This window comes from Ovis canadensis, chromosome 11, assembly GCF_042477335.2.
Source record: "Ovis canadensis isolate MfBH-ARS-UI-01 breed Bighorn chromosome 11, ARS-UI_OviCan_v2, whole genome shotgun sequence".
NCBI classification, from domain to species: Eukaryota; Metazoa; Chordata; class Mammalia; order Artiodactyla; family Bovidae; genus Ovis; species Ovis canadensis.
In genome coordinates this window covers 30,722,643-30,743,088 of record NC_091255.1, presented here as the reverse complement: position 1 = coordinate 30,743,088, position 20,446 = coordinate 30,722,643, and the positions used below count along the sequence as shown (strand labels likewise).

Sequence of the window (20,446 nt, the reverse complement as noted above, 5' to 3'; positions counted from 1 at the left end):
AGTAACACACCTAGACAGTTTCTGCAGGCAAGATCTGGGACTTCCCTCATGGTCCAGTGGTTAAGAATCTGCCTTGCAATGCAGGAGATGCAGGTTGGATCCCTGGTTGGGGAACCAAGATCTCACATGCCGAGGGGCACTTACTGAAGCCTGAGCACTGCAAGAAAAGATCCTGTATAATGCAACTAAGACCAAATGCAGCCCCCAAAATAAATAAATATTTATAAAATAAATATATAAATAATAAAATTATATAAATAATAAAATAAATACATTTTTAAAAATCTGAAAAAAAAAAATCTGACAAAGGCTTGGTATCCAGAACACACAGAGAATTCCTACAGATTAATAAGGAAGGGATAAGGTGCCTTAGACAGTAAAGAATGCACCTGCAATGCGGGAGACCTGGGTTGGATCCCTGGGCTAGGAAGATCCCCTGAAGGAGGGCATGGCAACCCACTCCAGTACTCTTGCCTAGAGAACCCCATGGACAGAGGAGCCTGGCAGGCAACAGTCCATGGAGTCACAAGAGTCAGGCACCACTGAGCGACTAAGCACAGCACACAAGTCACCCAACAGACAAACAGGCAAAGGATACATACCGGCATCTCACAGAGGAAATACAAATGACTAACAGTCAAATGAAAAGAAAACTAATCTCACTAGTTGCCAGATAAATGAAAATGAAAGGAATTAGGTACCATTTTTTATCCATCAGATAAATGAAAAGGAAAATTAACCAAATCAAGTATTGTTGAAGATAAGGGGAAATGGGTACTCACACACTGTTCAGACGGTCCTATAAATAAATTAAGCTACTTTGGAGGGCAAAGGAACAGCAGTTATTAAAATTTTATTTTATTGATTTATTTTTAATTTAAATTTATTAATTTTAATTGGAGACTAATTACTTTACAATGTTGTATTGGTTTTGCCATGCATCAACATGAATCTGCCATGGGTGCACACGTGTTCCCCATCCTGAACCCCCCTCCCAGTTATTAAAATTTTAAATGCACATGACCTATTACCCAGAATTTATCATAGAAAAATTGCAGATGTGTAAGAAGGAGTGTATTTTTCAAATCAGAAACAAACGGTCTAGTGATATGAAAATCATTAAATAATCTGTGGTATGTTATACTATAGAACTCAATGCATCAATTTTAAAAAATGAGTTAGGTTTGTATACACTGAAGTGGTGAAACCTCTAAAATATACTCTTAAGTTAAAAACAAAAAGAAAGATTCAGAATGAAGCATATGGTATGAGATCATTTATTTAAAACAAAACAAAGCAAAATAAACGCACAATCTAAAACTAAAGATTTATTTAAACGCACAGAAAAAAAATCTAGAGGATGAGAATTAAACTGATAATAGTAACTAGCGCTATGGGTAGCAGTGGGACATCAGGTATCGCTAAAGAGGACTTAAGTTTCATCTGTATATTGACTTTTTTTTAAATAAAGAAAACGTACATGTGTATTAGTTATATAATTAAAAATAAAGACACTTAGGAAAAGAGAGAGGCCTGTAGCCATTAGGTCTTATCAGAAGGCAGAGTTAAAAAGGATGGTTCCTGCTGAGTACCGGCCTCTTTATTTCTTCTTTGTAGCCAAAAAAGGGTTAGGATCCATCAATTGTGACTGTCTGGGTCTTACTATCTTTCCTGCTGCTACTTTTAACAGACAAGGCATTAAATCCCCCACTCTCTCTCTTTAAGCATCTGCCTTTCTTTCTATTGGCTCTAAATCTGGGGTCAAAACTCAATAGAATAGGATGGAAAGAACAAATGTAAAGAGGTTAAGTCATCATTTTGTTACACCTGAAGTTCAAGGGCAGGCTGTTATTTGCAAAGACTGCCATAGCAGTCTCTCCTCCCACGAGCTCTGTATACCAGTGTGACTTTGACACTCCTCCCATTGGGGGTGGGGGCAGCCATGTTCCTTCCTCTTGAATTCTGAAGGCCAGGTGACCACAGAAGTGACCTTATGTGACTTCTAAGACCTGGTTCTTAGAGCATCTTGGGGGTGCTCATTTCTGGGCCCTAGCACCACTTCATCTAGGGGAAGCCAACCGGCCAGGAGGACTACCTGGCTGAGGTCCCAGCCGATGGCAAGCACCAATCTGTCAGCCATGAGAGTAAATCAGTGGATCCTCCATCCCCTCCTGGAGCCATCCTGGCTGATGGTGCTTGGAGCAGAGATGAGCCGTCCCTGCTGGGCCAGGCTAGATTGCATGAGCAAAATGACTGTTGTCGTCAGCCACTGAGTCCTGGACTGTGTTGATTTTTTACAAGGAAACAGACAACGAGAAGGGTTTCCCTAACAAATGGAGCCCTGGGCAGCTGAGAGATGTCAGCAGCCACTCCCATGAGACAGGCCAGCAACTACCTGATACAGGGAGCTTTAGATAGCGTGGTTAGGAGCTGGTAGGGGGGACAAAGAGGGAACATCTACATCAGAGAGAAGCAGGTCAGGTGACCTCCAAGCTTCCTCCCAGTGAGATACCACACTGAACTTCCTGAGCTGAGCGCTTAAGCACCTCCTAGCACCATCTTTCCTTAAAAGGGAAGATCATTTTCTCCAATGAAATTTTACCTTTCAGAAAGCTGCCGGATCTGTGGAATGCCCATATATTTGTGGAAGTGCTCCAGAACATTCATCACGCCCTGAAGAAGATTAGCAACTTCTCCATACTGCCTTCGCCTGGTCATGGCTCTGCAAGGAAACAGGAAGTTGAGGGTTCTAGAAAAACACTAGGGACACAAGATACAGATATGGACCAACCTAGTCTGGCTCTAAAGTAGACAGCAACTCAACTTACAATAATAAGCATTCCTGAGCACTGAATATATATAGTCCTATGCCGCGGGGTGGGAGGGGGGAATAGCACCAAGTTCAAATCCACAAAGGGACATGAGTGAGTCAGGACAGTGACAAGGACATTTAAGTAGTACCAAGTAGGACAAATGCAGCTCTAAACATAAGTCCAAACTGTGTGCTCTGGGAGGTACAAGACTGTGTGAGTGATGAAGTCCCACTGGGTTGGGAGAGGGGAATATGGAAAGACTACGAATTTGGGATTTGGGTTGGGTATTACAGAATAGCTGGCTTTTGACAGAGAACAGGGGCAAGCATGTTATTACTTGACAGTTATGGCATTTGAGCAAACCAAACACATCTTCCCAGGATACAACAAAGAGCATTTATATGCACTTAAACATTAACTCAAATCTGTAGAGTTTAAGCCAAGATTAAGCAACTCTGTGAATGTTTAGGTATGTTTAGTTTCCCTACTGCTAAGGTTAATGAAGCTTAAATAAAAGGATGCTGATAAAATCAACAGTTACAGCAAGGAAGGAACAAACTATCAGATCTAAAGTTTTCATTAGGGTTGGGTTTTTTAATTAAATGTATAATTTATGACTTCCCTTTCAAAGCACTTAAAGAGACTGGATCAAGTTCAAGCCAAGGAGTTATGTGGCTACTGCTGTCTGGTCTGCTGGTTTGGCAGAAAGCACGGAGCACCGGGAGAAAGGGATGAGGACACTGCTCTTCCAGTCACTAGCCAGGGATTGCTGGAGCCCGTGTGACATCAGGGAGAGACCAGGAAGAGCCTGCACCTGACTCAACCAGACTTTGGATACTGTGTCTATATTCCTAGGAAGGTGCTCTTTCTCTGCCCACCCGTGAGATTATGCTGAGGTTGGGACCAGGGGAATTCTTAGCCTGGGAGAGACCACAGGAGCAAATAGGAAGGTCAGAGTCTTGCTGGTAAAGGAGGCCTTTTGGGGCTGCTTCCTTGTGGTCAGTAACCAGCTCCTCCTTTTAATACTACTACCCATGTTCTCATGTACCATTCCCTACAGATGCTTTACAAGCCAAATGGGAAGCTTCCATCTTTGAACAAGTGGGTTGAAAAAAAGCAAAGTGGGCTGGATGATCAATTAAGGATCTGTTTCCATTAGGCACCTTCAATGCCACTGAAACTCAACCCAAGACCAGTAGGAAAACTTGCCGAGGCAGAGGTTGGGGTATGTGACTACACAGCCCTACGTCTCCTGTCAACCCCCAAGGTAGAGATCTATCACACGGAAATGACCCGTGTTCTTGCAGTCATTCTCCGCAAGCGCTCCAGGCCCCCTTTAGTCACCTCAAAGTCTCAGGCGTTTGTTAGATGTTAAGCACCCGAGGGCACAAAACAAAAGTGGTGTCTCAACATCTGAGACCGATGTGTAGGAAGTGAGGCAGAGTGAGGCAGAGTGGGGAGACGCTCCTGGCTGAGGAGCAATTAAACCTACGGTGCCGTTTCCTCTGTGACTCATTCGTTTCCCGTGGACCCGGGGCAGACCGCCTGCGTGCTTACTCGAGGGAATCCACGCCACCCGCCAGCATGTGCAGGTGGTTCAGCGTTGTGATTGAGGTGGTCAGGTGGCGTTTGGCGTGATCTAACTGCTTAATGTCGCGGGTGATTTCCTTCACCTGAACAGTGCAAAACCACAGGAGAAAAAGGAGGATGGTTAAGATGGATGTCAACGCGTCTGGAAGTGGCCTCACAAGAAAACAATGCAAACAAAGTGAGGACAAATACATCTCGAGCTAGCCCTTGGAGAAAACACAGGTGTTTTCCCAATGCAGACCCAAAATAATTTCCAATCAGCCCGTTTACATTTAATTTGGCATTTCTTCAGCAGACTTTATCCGGGGCTACAAAATCCTCAGTTGTAAGAATGAAATGAACTTTACTCTTCACCCCAAACGGTGTGATCCTAATAGTAACTGAGTGTGGAGCACATGGGGTCCAGGAGCCGAGGACAGTGGATCTCCTCCTGAACAAGGCCAGGAACGTACACTGCCACAAGGACATGGCCTTCTGCAACGGAGCAACTAGGTTTGGTACAAAATGAATAGTGTGAGTTGGCTAATTCTATTGAGATGTTCTTTATTCGTGGAACTAGGGTTCATTGTCCAGTCTCCACAAAGAAAAATTTCTTCTCAAATTTCAAGAAGACTAAAACGTAACCCATGCAAAATAAGCTTAACATAGTATCGTAAGAGGAGAGTCTTCAGGCAGAGAAGGCAATTGAGGGAGTAAAACTCCAACAGGGCTGATGGTGGTGGTGGTGTTGGGGGGAATCCAAGAGAAAGAAACAGTGTAGTTGGGACTGTTAGTACTGGGTTGGCCAAAAAGTTTATTTGCTTTTTCATAAGATTGGCTAGAAAAATCCGAATGAACTTTTTGGCCAACATAATGTATTTCAGTCACTAGAAAAGTACATTCAGTAGTGAGATGGGAACAATTCTCCAACTTTATTAACATCTAGGCGGACTTCTCCACTCAACTGTCCGAGTCCATGCTGACCAAGAAATTTTCTGAAGAGCAAGCCATTTGGTTCCCCAGGTTCTTTGACATCTGAAGGAAAGGATAGCAGGCACAAACATTCTCCCATTAAAGATAGATCCCCCATTAAAAGTGAAAAAGCCCAGTCAGTTAAGATCATGTGACCTGATTTTTCAGTTTGATCAACCTTGGTGAAGCTATAAAGTAAAGGTTCATGACCTGAATAGCTCAGTTCCACACTCACAGTCCTGCAAGGCGGATTGGATCTTAGCAGGAAAAGGTCTCTTTCCAGGGACTTGCCCCATCAAGTCTTCTCTCTATATGACCCGCAGGCTACCAAAATGTCTCTATTTCTATTGCGGGCCCTGGGGGGTAAAAAACCTATCATGTGTTTACTAAATAAGTATGTTTGGGGGAAAAGAAGATCAAGAATGGATAGCATATAGGAGTGTGGCCCTATAATTGGATCATTCCCTTCCAACACTGAAATAAATCATCATTTTCCTTTCCACCAAAAAAAAAAAAAATCCCTGCCTCTCTTCCTGGGTTACTTAGCTCCACTGCAAGCGTCAGGGGTCTTTAACTACTATGCTAAAAGTCAGCATCATCTGTGACGCTTCTCACCCCTGCGTCACTAAGTGAAGTGAAGTCGCTTAGTCGTGTCCGACTCTTTGCGACCCGTGGACTGTAGCCCACCAAGCTCCTCCGTCCATGGGATTCTCCAGGCAAGAATACTGGAGTGGGTTGCCATTTCCTTTTCCAGGGGATCTTCCTGACCCAGGGATTGAACCCAGGTCTCCCACATTGCAGGCAGACGCTTTAACCTCTGCACCACCAGGGAAAATCAGTCATTAAATCCTGAACATTCTTCCTTCGCCTCATCTCAAGAATCCGTCCCATTCTGCTCCTCCTCAGGGGCTCACTGCTCCCAGCAGAGCAAGATCCTAAGTGCTCAATGAATTCCCACAATCGCATGACGTATGCACGACTATCACCTCCACTTCACAGTGAGGAAACAGAGGTACCGAGAGGGTAAATATCAATAACGTGTTTGAGGCCCACAGGGAGTCAGGAGAGAGGGTGGATCTGAAGGCAGGTGGTTTGAGGCTGTGCTGCTCACTAATGATATCAAACTGACCCCCCCATGTCCACCACTGAAACCAGGCCTGCCCCGCCCATGTTCCACATCCTGCCCAACCCTGCTGAACGGGCACTGACGAGAAGTGCAGGATCCTTGGGAGTGTGACCTTGGGTCTGTTCCCGAGTAGATTATAACAAGACGTAGGGAGAGAAGTTTGTGAGGGTTTAGGAGTCTGTGTTGGAGAAGGCAATGGCAACCCACTCCAGTACTCTTGCCTGGAAAATCCCATGGACGGAGGAGCCTGGAAGGCTGCAGTCCATGGGGTTGCAAAGAGTTGGACACGACTGAGCGACTTCACTTTCACTTTTCACTTTCATGCATTGGAGAAGGAAATGGCAACCCACTCCAGTGTTCTTGCCTAGAGAATCCCAGGGACGGGGGAGTCTGGTGGGCTGCCATCTATGGGGTTGCAGACAGTCGGACCCGACTGAAGCGACTTAGCAGCAGCAGCAGCAGGAATCCATGTGACCAAAATGAGTAGGAGGGAGAAGAGGACCCTGGAGAAGAAAATGGCAACCCACTCCAGTACTATTGCCTGGAAAATCCCATAGACAAACGAGCCTGGTAGGCTACAGTCCATGGGGTCTAAAAGAGTCTGACACAACTGAGCAACTTCACTTTCACATTTCATTCTTCCTATTTAGAATGGAAAAAACTGGTGGGCCCCTTGGTCGGCAGATGAACACATCCCCGGAGGGGACCACTGGTAGAGGGAGACCTTAAACCCCTGAGGGTGTCTCACCAGTGGGATGCAGCCCACCCGCCAGATCCAAGTCCAGTTTTCAAGTGGTATCACATGTCGTACATCTGAACTGAGAAATGCGTGATGCAAACAAATGTTAGAGAGAGAAATCCAAAATGACTAGGAAGCTATTTTGGGGAAGGAAAAGAAAAGAACTTTCCCTACTTAAAGAGAGGGCTGCAGATGCCGGGCAGCAGGGAGGGTGAGTCACTGCGTGTCTCGTGGCTCCTCCTGAATGGGTGTGGTATGTCCTCCCAGGGCTGGAGTTGGAGACGTTGGGTGTGGTTGGTGGCAAGGGGGAAGAACAAGTCTATTAACCAGTACATGACTGGATGACAAGTCAGCCTCCTCTGCTGGTACAAAAACGTCAGGAGGAAACCTCAACTCACCATTTGCTCTGATTTTTCTGCTTTGTCTTTGATATCTTTGATTTTTCCAAAAAGCTGCTGTATCGCTTTCTGGGCCTCTTCAAGTGCCTAGAATGAGAGGAATAAATGAAACACAAAGCAGCATTGTCCCTACACTATGGTCAAGTGCAGCCTCAGAGGAAAATGCCTAAAGCTCTCTTGCTTCGTTGCACTTGTGTGGACGATTTCACCTGAGTCCTGGGCAGCAGAGACAAAGGGAGTCCAGCATTTGTATACAGGCAGATAAACATTCAGGGTTCTTGCCAAGTTGAATCATAAAGTTTTCATTTAAAAACTAAACTATTTCCCTCTATCTCAGTGAACACTACACATACTGATGACAACAAATAAACAGGAATGCACATCTGTGTGTGTGCGTGTGCACACATATGCGGTAACCTTCAAAAGCCTGCAGACACACAGAGGTGGCTCTAAGTTGAGGGTAGGAGATGCTCCAGATTTTGGAAGTTCCTGAAGATGGAGCCTTCAAAAAAAAAAAAAATCACAGCTGTTCATGGGGACTCCAGAACTGTGGCCAACCTTAAAGACATTTCTAGGTACCCCACTTAGAAATCAAAGAAGTTACAAAGGGACACAGAAAGCTAATGGCGAGCCAAATGTTTCCACTGAAATAAATCCCCACCAAGATGACAGCCATGAAAAGCATTACAACCCTCAGCTGCAATCGTGCGAGTCTGGGAAGGAGCATCTGCGAAGTGGAGAAGGTGCTCAGTTGCACACTAGCAGAACACACATACCGGTGAGGGAGGCAGCGGCCTGAAGAACTCAAGCTTTATTTCATCGAACGCAGTTCATTTATTTTGGATTTAAGCGTGGCCTGTCTTAACGGGGCCTCCTGAGCCCTTTAAAAATGTAGTAAGTCTGTGTGTGGCCATCTGTGCCTGCATGGGACAAACAGCCAGCCTCCCAGAGAACACCCTGACAGAGGAAAGAGGACAGCAAAGCGGAGGGGTAGGCGGGAGGACAAAAGCCCTGACAGATCTGAACCTTCACCTTCAGCAGAAGCCAGAGGTAGAGCTGCCTCTGGACTACAAACTAACACGTTTTCCTTTTTGCTGAAAAACATCCTCAAAATGCAAACTTAAGGCAGCTTCCTGGGCAGGTAGTTCTTCCCCGGCTGGAAGGAGGGACTCTGTCTCCCCGTCCTTCCCTGGCTTCTGGGAGGCTGCTTGTTCTGACGCTGGGACTACTTCCTCCGTCTGGAGTATCTCACCTAATGTGGCTCAGCCCTGACAGAGGTCTCTTCTGACCTTCTTCCATCTCTGGGATCGGCAGGGGTTTCAGGCTGGGGACGAGGAATGCCGAACTGCTGCGTGAGACTGTCTCAACTTCCTTTGCCCGTTTGTTGCTAAGACTGAGGTGATGCTATTTGAATAAACAGCTGTTCATACCACCTCCCGGGGCAGGCAGAGTGTGCATCTGCTCTGCTGGATCACTGAACTTGTAACTACCAAGGCTGGGGAGCAAAGGAGCTTTTATGCTGGTCATGTCTGCCGTCTGGACTAAGGTATTTTAATCATCAGACGGTTTGGTCTCAGAACAACAACTGGCATTGGTATCCGTAATTTGGGATATGTTACCTAAAGAGGAGTAACCAGTCCAAATGGGTGATGGAATGGAACTGGGTCTCCCTGAGCAGCCCCTCAACCCCATTCCCTCCTGAAAGGACGCCTCATTCAGCAACTGTGTCCTCTCTGCTCCCCACCATCCTGCCTTCCTCACTCCCAGATTCAGCACCCCCAAAACAGCTGTGGAGCAGTGACAGGTCCCGCCACGTTCCAGCCAGAAGGCAGGTGTCTGAGGCCTCCCTGTGCTGTCATATACCAGCTGGACAACCTCTCTGGGGATCGGTTTCCTCATCTGCAAAGTGGTGACAATGCAACCTACTTCCAGTGGTGTTGGGAGGATTCAATGACATAACAGGTGTAAAAGACTGCACAGATACTAACTAGATCTATTTCCAGGCTTATGACCAGCCTGGGCAAATGTCTGTTTGCACCTATGGATAGATGGATACATACATACATACATACATACATACATACATACATACATACATACAGACATACTATTATTCTTCCCTCTCACTCACCACCTCTAGACCTGCTCACTGTTGGACACTTCCTATCCTCAGCCACAGCCCCAGTGAATCTGTGCCCATCTACTGCACCTTCCCATCCCTCCTAGGAATTCGCTTCTTTATTTATAATATTTACTTCCTCACAGCCAGGATATAAGATTCTGCTGAGCACTGCTGACTGTAATACTGACCAACATTAGAGTTCCTCAGATGATGACAAACCAAAATCAAGTTCTAACAAAATTAAAATGTGAAAAAGTAATAAATGATCTGTTTTTGTGCCAGTGCCATACTGTTTTGATTGCTGTTGCTTTGTAGTATAGTCTGAAGTCACAGAGCCTGCTTCCTTTAACTTCATCTTTCTTTCTCAAGATTGCTTTGACTATTTGGGTCTTTTGTGTTTCCATAAGAGAAAATTCATGTAAGATTAGGACAGAAGACTGCCACCAAAATGAACACCAGGGAAGTCACTGATGACCTTGACAGGAACGGTTTCAGCGGAATCAAGGGAACAGGAGTGGACAGTGGTGTGACAAAGTGGAGGCGGTGTGCATGAGAGCAGGGACCAGCAAATGGTGCCTCAGGGCAAAATCTAGGCTGCCACACCTGATTCTGTAAACAGTGTTGGCTTGGATCGTTCTAATCCCTTTCATTTAGGTTTTACAGGAGAAATATCAATAATCTTAGATATGCAGATGACACCACCCTTATGGCAGAAAGTGAAGAGGAACTTAAAAAGCCTCTTGATGAAAGTGAAACTGGAGAGTGAAAAAGTTGGCTTAAAGCTCAACATTCAGAAAACTAAGATCATGGCATCTGGTCCCATCACTTCATGGCAAATAGATGGGGAAACAGTGGAAACAGTGTCAGACTTTATTTTTCTGGGCTCCAAAATCACTGCAGATGGTGACTGCAGCCATGAAATTAAAAGACGCTTACTCCTCAAAAGAAAAGTTATGACCAACCTAGATAGCATATTCAAAAGCAGAGACATTTTTTTGCCAACAAAGGTCCGACTAGTCAAAGCTATGGTTTTTCCAGTGGTCATGTATGGATGTGAGAGTTGGACTGTAAAGAAAGCTGAGCGCTGAAGAATTGACGCTTTTGAACTGTGGCGCTTTGAACTGGAAAAGACTCTTGAGAGTCCCTTGGACTGCAAGGAGATCCAACCAGTCCATTCTGAAGGAAATCAGCCCTGGGATTTCGGAAGGAATGATGCTAAAGCTGAAACTCCAGTACTTTGGCCACCTCATGCGAAGAGTTGACTCATTGGAAAAGACTCTGATGCTGGGAGGGATTAGGGGCAGGAGGAGAAGGGGACGACCGAGGATGAGATGGCTGGATGGCATCACTGACTTGATGCACATGAGTCTGAGTGAACTCTGGGAGATGGTGATGGACAGGGAGGCCTGGTGTGCTGCAATTCATGGTGTCACAAAGAGTCGAACATGACTGAGCGACTGAACTGAACATGTACCACATAACAGCATGGAAGGGTTTTTGTCAGAGACCAGATGATATATAAAATCTAAAACATTTACTACCCGGTCCTTAACAGAAAAAGCTTGCTGACTCCTGGTTTAACTATTTTTTTCATAAAGCTTTTGATATGTGAAGATAAGAGAGAAAACGAAAAGAGGAGAAATTGATAGGGAAGTAGATGGGAGAGTGGGTAACAGGACAATCACAGAAGAGAAGGACTGTCTAAGTATAATTACCAATAGCTCCTTCTCACTATCCAAAATGACTCTGATAACAAAGCATCAACTCATCTAAGGGCTTCCCTGGTGGTTCAGATGGTAAAGAATCTTCCTGCAATGGAGGAGACCTGGGTTCAATCCCTGGGTTGGGAAAATCCCCTGGAGAAGAGACTAGCTATCCACTCCAGTATTCTTGCCTGGAGAATCCCATGGACAGATAGGCCTGGCAGGCTATAGTCCATGGGGTTGCAAAGAGTCGGACACAACCGAGCAAATAACTTTCACTACTTTCACCTCTACTACAGCATCTAACCAAAGCTGGAGCACAGTTAGAACTTGACAAATATTTGCCAACAGATTATAAATCCCATGGGGTACTTCTCAGAAGAGCAGCAGTGCTAAGTTACTGCTCTGAATGAGCACAGCCCTCCCTTTCTCCAGGCACCACTGTAAGCAATGGTTCAAAACCACAGCATCCCACTTTCTGTAACTGTTATCTATTTGGCTAATGTAAAGTTTAAAGCCCCCAATGCTGCCAGAAGTGAGTAAATTCTCAACCTACTGGACCTTCTAAAAAATGTTTGGCCATTGTGTGAAAAAGTACTGCAGAGGCCCCTGCTGGCAAGTTTCCATCAAAAAAGACTCACTTTTTGTGGAACAGCATCCAATTGCACAGAATTGTGCATCCAATTCTGTGATCTTGTTGGTCAGGTCATGGTCTAAAGATGTGCTGATGGGATTAAAGCCAAAGTGTTCTTCACCCAAATCCCCTAAGACACATGACATTCAGTGAAAGGAAAGGCAAGAAGGGCCACATCCTATTCTTCGATCTCAAGGCTGAAGAAGCTTCCACAGTCCTTTCTCAGAGAAAGGGTTTCTGTCTCTCTTTCTCTCTTCTTCTCCATCTGGCATCCTACCAGAACTGTCTCTGCTTACGGTACCACTTTTTCAGCAAAGAAGTAAGACTCACACCATCTTACATTTCACAGTCTTAAAGAAAGATAAACTGTCTGCCAGATTTTTTTTTGTTTTTCAGGCTGGAATACTTTTGCTTGTTATAACAATGTACTGAAGTTGAGGAAATTTAATATAATTCATTTTCCAGAGTCCAAAAGGTTTTTCTGAAGTATTCGCTCCATCAAGTAAGTCCATTCTCAACACCTACCCTAATATTTGGTATCTAATAATCAACCACCCTGGAGGAGGAGTGTTTTGTAGTTGGAAATATCCTAGGACCTACAGAAGGTCAAGACTTTACTTTTAAATGACCCTAAAATGCTTTTATACCTAGCTAATGAGAAAACGTGCTGAAAGAATGATTCTGGCACTGCCCCTAGACACTCATTAAAATAAAATGTGGCTACTTTTCCATTCCAGGCCGTATGTGGATTAAAAACAGAACTAATCACCCAAAAGTGTCTGCTTTCAATCCACCCTTAGCGGAGTTTCTGAATTGAGCACTGGAGCGTGGTTGCAGCCTGCACCCGAGGATGCTATTAGGAAGCAGTGACTGTGGCCGTCCTCTTTACTGACTGAGATTCTGCAAATGGGAGATTCAAGGAGACCCACTCAGCTGGCCTACAAGACTCACAGAATCAATTATGCTATCTCTGTATTTTTGTGCATTATTGACTGTAACCATGATTCTTAATTTTCCTTGCCTCCTGAAGCAGATGCTGAATGGTCTACCTAAGCCTCACTAGGTCATGTGCATGGAAGATAAGCAGTGTGGAGCCTGGCACAGACCTCACTGATTTCTTCTTTTTTCACCCCTTTCCCCTCGCCCCCCCCACCCCAGAACTGCTGTCTGCCTCCCGTGCAGATGAGAGAATCTGAGCCAATGAAAATGCCTAGAGAAGCTAACCTCCCCTAGCTCCTAGATGCCTCTAATTTCACTCTCTGAGCGAATTATGCTGCCTTTATCCCGTGAGTCCATGTGCAGCCTTTCAGGGATTGGAAACCGAGATCCCATTTGCTGCCACCACAGGAAGGAGGAAGAGGCTGCTCATTTTCAGAACTGATATGGCTTTAAGTTCTCTGAAAAAAAAGTAAGGGGCTAATGTTCAAGGTGACTGGAAAGAAAACGATATTTTCCCACTTACTCTGCTATCATTTCTGTTGTTCAGCTTTACGTCTGTCAGTTCCCTTCCTATTGTTTGGAAAGGCCACGCACAGTATTAGTAAAAAGCAGGGGGTTCTTGAACCAGCACACAGGGATTCAAAATGCCAGTCTTGCCACTTATTGTGTGATTTCTGTCCAGCCACTCAATCTCAGCATCTAAGAGGCACAGACTCATCATCCTAGAACAGGGACAATAGTCCCAACCCAAAGACTTGTCAGGAAGGAAAACAGGGCTTAGCAGTAAACACCTTGGGTACTGTTTACTCAGTACATTGCCTTCTTCCTGGGAGCTTTCCTCTATGTTCTAACAGAGCTGGATGTCCCAGAGGCAGACCAGGCCCAAGCTGGGCCACTTGGAACTTTTCTGTGATTTTCCACAGTGAATTGGGAAACAAAGTTCATCTCTCTCTGGTGAAGGAAGCCCCAGGATGGGAAATTAGGGTAGATGGTAGCTGGTCTCCAGGTAGAGACGATGAAGCTGACACCTGGAGAGACAGACCCAGAAGATCCAGGGCCATATTCCAGGGCCACCTTCCATTGTTTGATAAGCCTGGCAGCAACACTATTCTTTCACAGGCTACTCAAAACGACACAGTTAGCCTTCCAGGGACTTCCCTGGTGGTCCAGTGGCTAGGACTCCACAATCCCCGTGCAGGGGCCCTGGGTTTGATCCCTGGTCAGGGAAGTAGATCCCACATGCCACAACTAAGATCAGGAGCCAGCCAAATAAATAAATAAATAGAGCCTTCCAAGCGATCCTTTCACCTAAGCCAGTTGGAACTGGACCTTGTCTTTTGTCACCCAGAGAATCCTGACGGAAGACTCAGTTCATCAATGGGGCTCACTAATGGTAATCATTATTATTCCCTGGTTTCCCAGATGGAGTGTGACATTTCAGATGAGACTATCCCTCTAAGAACGAAGGCTGATGCAAGTAGGCTGGTTAAGTCCAACATCTGCAGGGCACACAAAAGGGCGGCTCAAGGATCTGGGGATGATCTTGCCAAATCATGTTGCAAATGAGCCATTCTCCAGGGGAAGAAAACTTCAATCTCTTGCTCACCCTGTCAATAAAAAGTGAGTGCCTACAGCCTATACTAAAGCTAGATACTGAGAGAAAAAGATTGCTAGATGGGGGACGTACCTTTAAAGAGCTTGTGAGGGATACATAAGAAATATCAATAGAAATAACTAGAAGATGAGACCAATAGAAAGAGGTATAAATGCCAGAATCATTTGGAAAGCAAGGGATTCCACGAAAACCTTGCAAAGGGCGACCATATCTGATGAGGCCTAAACAGGGGGACCCTGGACATCCACTAAAGGCAGACATCTAGGGGTGAGTATCCTCGATTTATGGAATGGCTCTTCTTTTGACACTGTTGGCTGGCCTGGCACCACTGAGAACTGTTGCTATGGAAACAAAGCATCCCTAGCTGAAGGAGAGGTGCTTTAAAAAAGTCTCAGCAATAAAAACAATGCAGCCTGTGCCCCGAGATCGAGCCAAACAGCAGCAGAGGCTCCAGGAATCTCACTGCCATGGATGGCTGCATGTGCACAGCATCACGATCCTCTGAGGCCCCGAACACACCAGGTACCTTCCAGGTCCGGCAGCCCCGGACAAATGCCAGATGGGCACCCATCAGAGGCAAAGCACTGGATGCTCACACAAATTCTTCCACAGCCCATTCAGAAACTCTGGGTATAAAGGGGCTTTATTTAAAGGACAGCTTTCTTTCCAAGTTTGAGAACCAAAAGAATGTAAAGGGCAAAAGGTGTAATTTTCACCTTATTTGTTAAAAGGCTCTGTTCCACCTAAGTTACTTTAATTTATGATTTCTGCAAACCACATCCCCAAAGATGTGAACCAAAGGGTTCATTTTTATTGTGTTTAGGAAACAAGCCAGAAGTTAAAGACCTAAGATGGGGCTGGGACACAAGCTCAGCAGTACCCAAACAAGACTAAACATTCACATTTTACAGTTCTGCGTATATCTGTTATCGCCCATAACTTAAAATCTGTTTGCCCTGAAATAGTGGGGTGCGGCGAATGTACTCAAGCACAGCTTCCATTGATGAAAGGTAACCCCTGAGGATGAGCACATTTAAAGCAGCAACTCCAAATGCAGCTGGAGAAGGAAAAGTTCAAACAAGAGTCTCAGCTGCTTTTGCTGAATAAAAGGTACAGAAATTCAATACTTTAGAAGGCACATTTAAAGGAACAATCTGCTCAGGTTTAACAAAGGGCTACTTCCTACTAGGACTTTCCAGTTGCTAAGTTAAATTCAAATCCTCCATATTTTACCATCACATCCAACTGCAGTCACTGAGTAACAAACGCTCATCTATACTATGGGTCTTCATTCAGGGTTGGCTTCTGGATGTTCCTTCAGCAGATTTTTTTTTATAGCTCCCTTCTTCCCAGGTGGCTCAGATGGTAAAGAATCTGCCTGCAAAGCAGGAGTCCCAGGTTCAATCCCTGGGTTGGCAAGATCTCTGGAGAAAGGTATGGCAACCCATTCCAGTATTCTTGCCTGGAGAACCCCATGGACAGAGGAGCCTGGTGGGCTATAGTCCATGGGGTTGCAAAGAGTCAGACACGACTTAACAACCAACACTTCCGCACTTTCTGTACCAAAGCCCTTTGGGCTGCGCTCCCCTCCTACCACCACCACTGCAGGTTTCAGCTGGAAGACTGTCTCTTCCTGTTCCACTTCCCTCAGGATCGGCTCCCCTGTGCTCAGGACCAAGGTGAGCAGTCAATACTCAGTTCTCCCTGCCTGCCTGCCCGGAGCTCTTCTCTTAGTCCAGATTCTTCATGCCGAGAGGGGTCCAGATGGTTAACGGGGCCACAGTCAAGGTCACTGTTTGGACTCCCCTGTGTCCGCAGTGGAGAAAAAGTGGTTCCCGAATCTGCTTTTTAAATTTGTCACTGTTTAAAAAAAGAGAATTTGGTACACACCGGTAAATGTGTACCGATCCAGAAGATCTGCACCCAGGGACTCCCCTGGTGGTCCAGTGGTTAAGAACCTGCTCTCTAACGCAAGGGATATGGGTTCTATCTCTGGCTGGGGAACTAAGACTCCACATGCTGTGGGCAACTAAGCCCTCATGGCACAACTACTGAGCCTGCATGCTACAGCTAGAGAAGCCCACACGCTGCAACAAAGACTTGGCACAGCCAAGAAAAGAAAATCTGAATCCCTTATCATTAACAGGTCACCCGGTGTGCTTTGGGGCAAGTCATACAACAGATGTGAGCCTGTTCCTGCACCTGTGAAACAGGGAGAGTAACATCTCGGTGGCCTAATGCACATCTTCGTGAGAACGAAGTAATTGATGCAACATTTTGCAGAATGTAAGAGAAACATGTTTATTTGTTTCGGGGAGGGGTTTTTTTTTGGCCACATGGCTTATGGATCTTAGTTCCTTGACCAGGGATCAAACCTGGGCCCTGGCTGTGAAAGCGCTGAGTCCTAACCACTGGACTGCCAGGGAATTTCTCAGATTAAACAAGGTTATCTTGTAATAAAACATTAGCATTGCAGATTAAGACAAAAGAGTAAAAACATACCTGCTAAGCAACTCAAAACGTGCCTTCGCTTATAGTGAATCAATGGAGAACGACACACTAGGCTTCCACCGTCCTTCTTCTAGAGATCTGAATAACCACAGGGCTGACAAGTATGCTGAAACTGGACCACAAGAGGCTAACTGAGAAACCCAAATCTCCAAATATCAGAATCTCCAAGTATTCGATGAAAAAGAAAGTGTAGCACCTGGCCTAGCACAAGTGGTATTATCATATGAATAACAGCTGGCTGTCTATCCCTACTGCTGTCACGTGACTGAGAACAAGAAAATTCAGAAGTGTGACAAGAAGACAAGGGTCAGTAACTAGGTCAGAGATGGAACAAAGACTCCCTCAGTTTACCTCTTCTGTTTTATAGAAGATGGCATTTGGACCATCAGATTTACCTGTCAGCAAGTATATCTCTGGAAGAAACACCCTCCTCTGGTCGGGTGCTCTTATGAGAGTGACCCTAATGTAGACTGCGCAAAGTGCAAATTCTAGGCGTCACGTAACAGAGGTGAAGGTGGCATCTGCTCAGAGGGGCCACAATATAACATGGAAACAAAAGCCAGAAATGCTGGCATGTGATCCAATGCTATATGAATTTTAGAGCTTTGATTTAGACAACCACAGAACACCAAAGCAAAACAGACTAAAAAGGCATTATCTCTGGTTTTGCCAAACTCATCTCCTTCCAGAGACCTCGGAGTCCAAACTAGAGCAAAGGAAATTTTATAGCTATGTTACAGACTCCAGAAAACAGGGATTTATGAATGGAAATGTTGACAGAACCACCAAAGAACCGAATTCATGCTGCTCTAAATTCTGTGTTTCCATGGATGAAAGAGGGGAGAGGGAAAAAGGAGGTCAGGTTCTTACATGAAGTAACAGAGTTTCAAATTCCCATTCATTGTTCAAACACACCTGGATGACTTCTGTCAGGGATCTAAAATCCAGAAATCCTCACCCTGTCAGCAGTTATACTACAATTTTTCTAATGGGCAAACAGACTAAAGATGGAATTTTCCTTCCATCACTAACAGCTAGCAGTCAAAAGTAAGAGTAACCTGGGTGATAGCCAGAGCAGCTACGGTTGTGATGAATGGCATTTTCCTCTTTAGATGTGGAGACTCTAGTTTAAACCTGTGACTGCCCTTAACATGGAAACAAGCAGATGGCAAAAGCTATGCTTGACCTTCTTTCTTGGCTCCTGAAGAGTGCCAATTTACATGGAGATGGCTCAGAAGAATAATAAACTTCAGTGTTCCTTCTTGGCAATACTATTTTCCTAAAACCATTTTCAATAATCGTGTTGCACACAAGTGGGACTTGATGTGTTTCTAAGGTCAGGAAGGAAATAGTCCAACTGCTGGACATGCTAACTAAAAGAAATCATCCTGGTAGTTTTCTGTTTTGAAGAGGGCAGCAGCATTATTGTTAGGTACCGAACACAAACACTTAAGCCTATAATTAATCTGAAACACACTGTCTATATGTATTAAATGAAAACAAAACAGGAACATATGCTTGTCAAGAGGAAACATATATTATTGAAGTTCAGAACAATATGGAAAAAATGTTTCCAAAGAGATTAAATACTGAAATGATTAAAAAAATCACCATGTGATCCAGCGCTTCCACACCTGGGTATGTACTATAAGGAAATGAAAGCAGGGACTCAAACAGATATTTGTATGTCACTGCTCATTATGGCTTTGTTCATGGCCAGGAACACATGACTGGATAAACAAAATGTGATATGTATACGTGATGGAATACTATTTGGTTGTGAAAAAGGAATGAAGTTTTTGAACAGAAATGCAAATCCAAGGTAATCATACCAGAATTCAACAAAAAAGGACAAAACACCATGATCCAGTAGGTATTTAAAGAAGGTTAAGTACTTAAAACAACACTAAGCTAATCATCAAATGGGAAAACCATATGCTCATATCTGAAGAAGATGGAAAGGGGACTTCCCTGGTGGCCCAGTGAAAGGGGGCTCTGCACTCCCAATGCAGGGAGCTCGGGTTCAACCCCTGGTCAGGGAACTGGATCCCACGTGCACACCTGAGAGTTTCCACGCCACAACTAAAGATTCTGTGTGCCACAACTACAACTGGTTACAACCAAATAAGCACATAAATATTTAAAAAGAAGAAGGGAATGCATAGAATAAAATTCAACATCTCTTTTCTGGCAAACAGGGTTAGTGAACCAAGGTCATGAGGATATGTCCTTAACACAAAATTTGGAAACGAGAGACCGGCACATTCAGCATCACCTCTAGAGAAGGGCCTTTGTTTTGTTCACTGTATTATCCCCAGCCCCTGGAACAGAGCCCACCACGGAGAAAGCACTACCTTTCTGTACGAGTGAATGAACAAGTACACGGACTACAGTCACTGTCACTAAAATCAAGAACAAATTGCCTCTCATTCCTGCTTACTGAGCCCTGAAACACTATAAAGAGCATTTCTGGAAATGTTTAAATCTCAGGACCTCTTTATACTCTTATCAAGTATATTACTGAGGATCCCAAAGAGATTTTGTTTATGTGGCTTACAGCTATGGATATATACCATACTGGAAACTAAAACTGAGAAATTAAAAAAACATTTATTGATCCATTAAAAAAATAACAAACCCAATACACGTTAATATAAATAACATGCTTTTAAGAAAAGTAACTGTATTTCCTCCAAACAAATTTGAGAGGGTGGCACTATTTCTATGCCTCTGCAAATATCTTTGGTATACACTTTAACAGACACCAGTTGGACTCTCATATATGCTTCTATATTGAATCTGTTCTCATGTGTTGTTTTAGTTGGAAAATATAATGAAAATCTGGCTTCACACAGATTGGCAGTTAAAAAAGAAAGCAATATTTTAATATCCTTTTCAGGTACTTGTGGATAATCCTTTTTGAAACTACAGGAAAACTTGAAAAGCTGTAGATTCTTTTTTTAAACTGAAGTATAACTGATTTACAATATTATGTTAATTTCAAGCATCTATAACTGACTCAGAAACTAACTCACAAAATATTGGTTATATTCCCTGAGCTGTACACTATCCTTATAGTTTACTTGTTTTACACAAAGTAGTTTGTTCCTCTTAATTCCTTATTCCTATTTTGCCTCTGGGAAGATCCATGGAAGAGGGCATGGCAACCCACTTCAGTATTCTTTCCTGGAGAATCCCATGGACAGAAGAACCTAGCAGCCTACAGTCCATGGGGTTGCAGTCAGACACAACTGAAGCGACTTAGCACACACATATTTCTTCCCCTTCCCTTTCTCTTTCCCCAC

At 44.4% G+C, this 20,446-nt stretch overlaps 1 protein-coding gene across 1 annotated transcript in view; it reads right to left on the bottom strand.

Moving 5' to 3' along the window:
- VPS53 (VPS53 subunit of GARP complex) overlaps positions 1–20,446 on the bottom strand; it is a 124,415-nt gene that overhangs the window by 87,336 nt on the left and 16,633 nt on the right. Inside the window, exons 5-7 of the mRNA XM_069603041.1 lie at positions 7,618–7,704; positions 4,371–4,486; positions 2,603–2,722 (exon numbers count right to left, since the gene is read on the bottom strand). Coding sequence (XP_069459142.1) covers positions 2,603–2,722; positions 4,371–4,486; positions 7,618–7,704 — 323 coding nt within the window. The remainder of the gene's footprint in view (positions 1–2,602; positions 2,723–4,370; positions 4,487–7,617; positions 7,705–20,446) is intronic.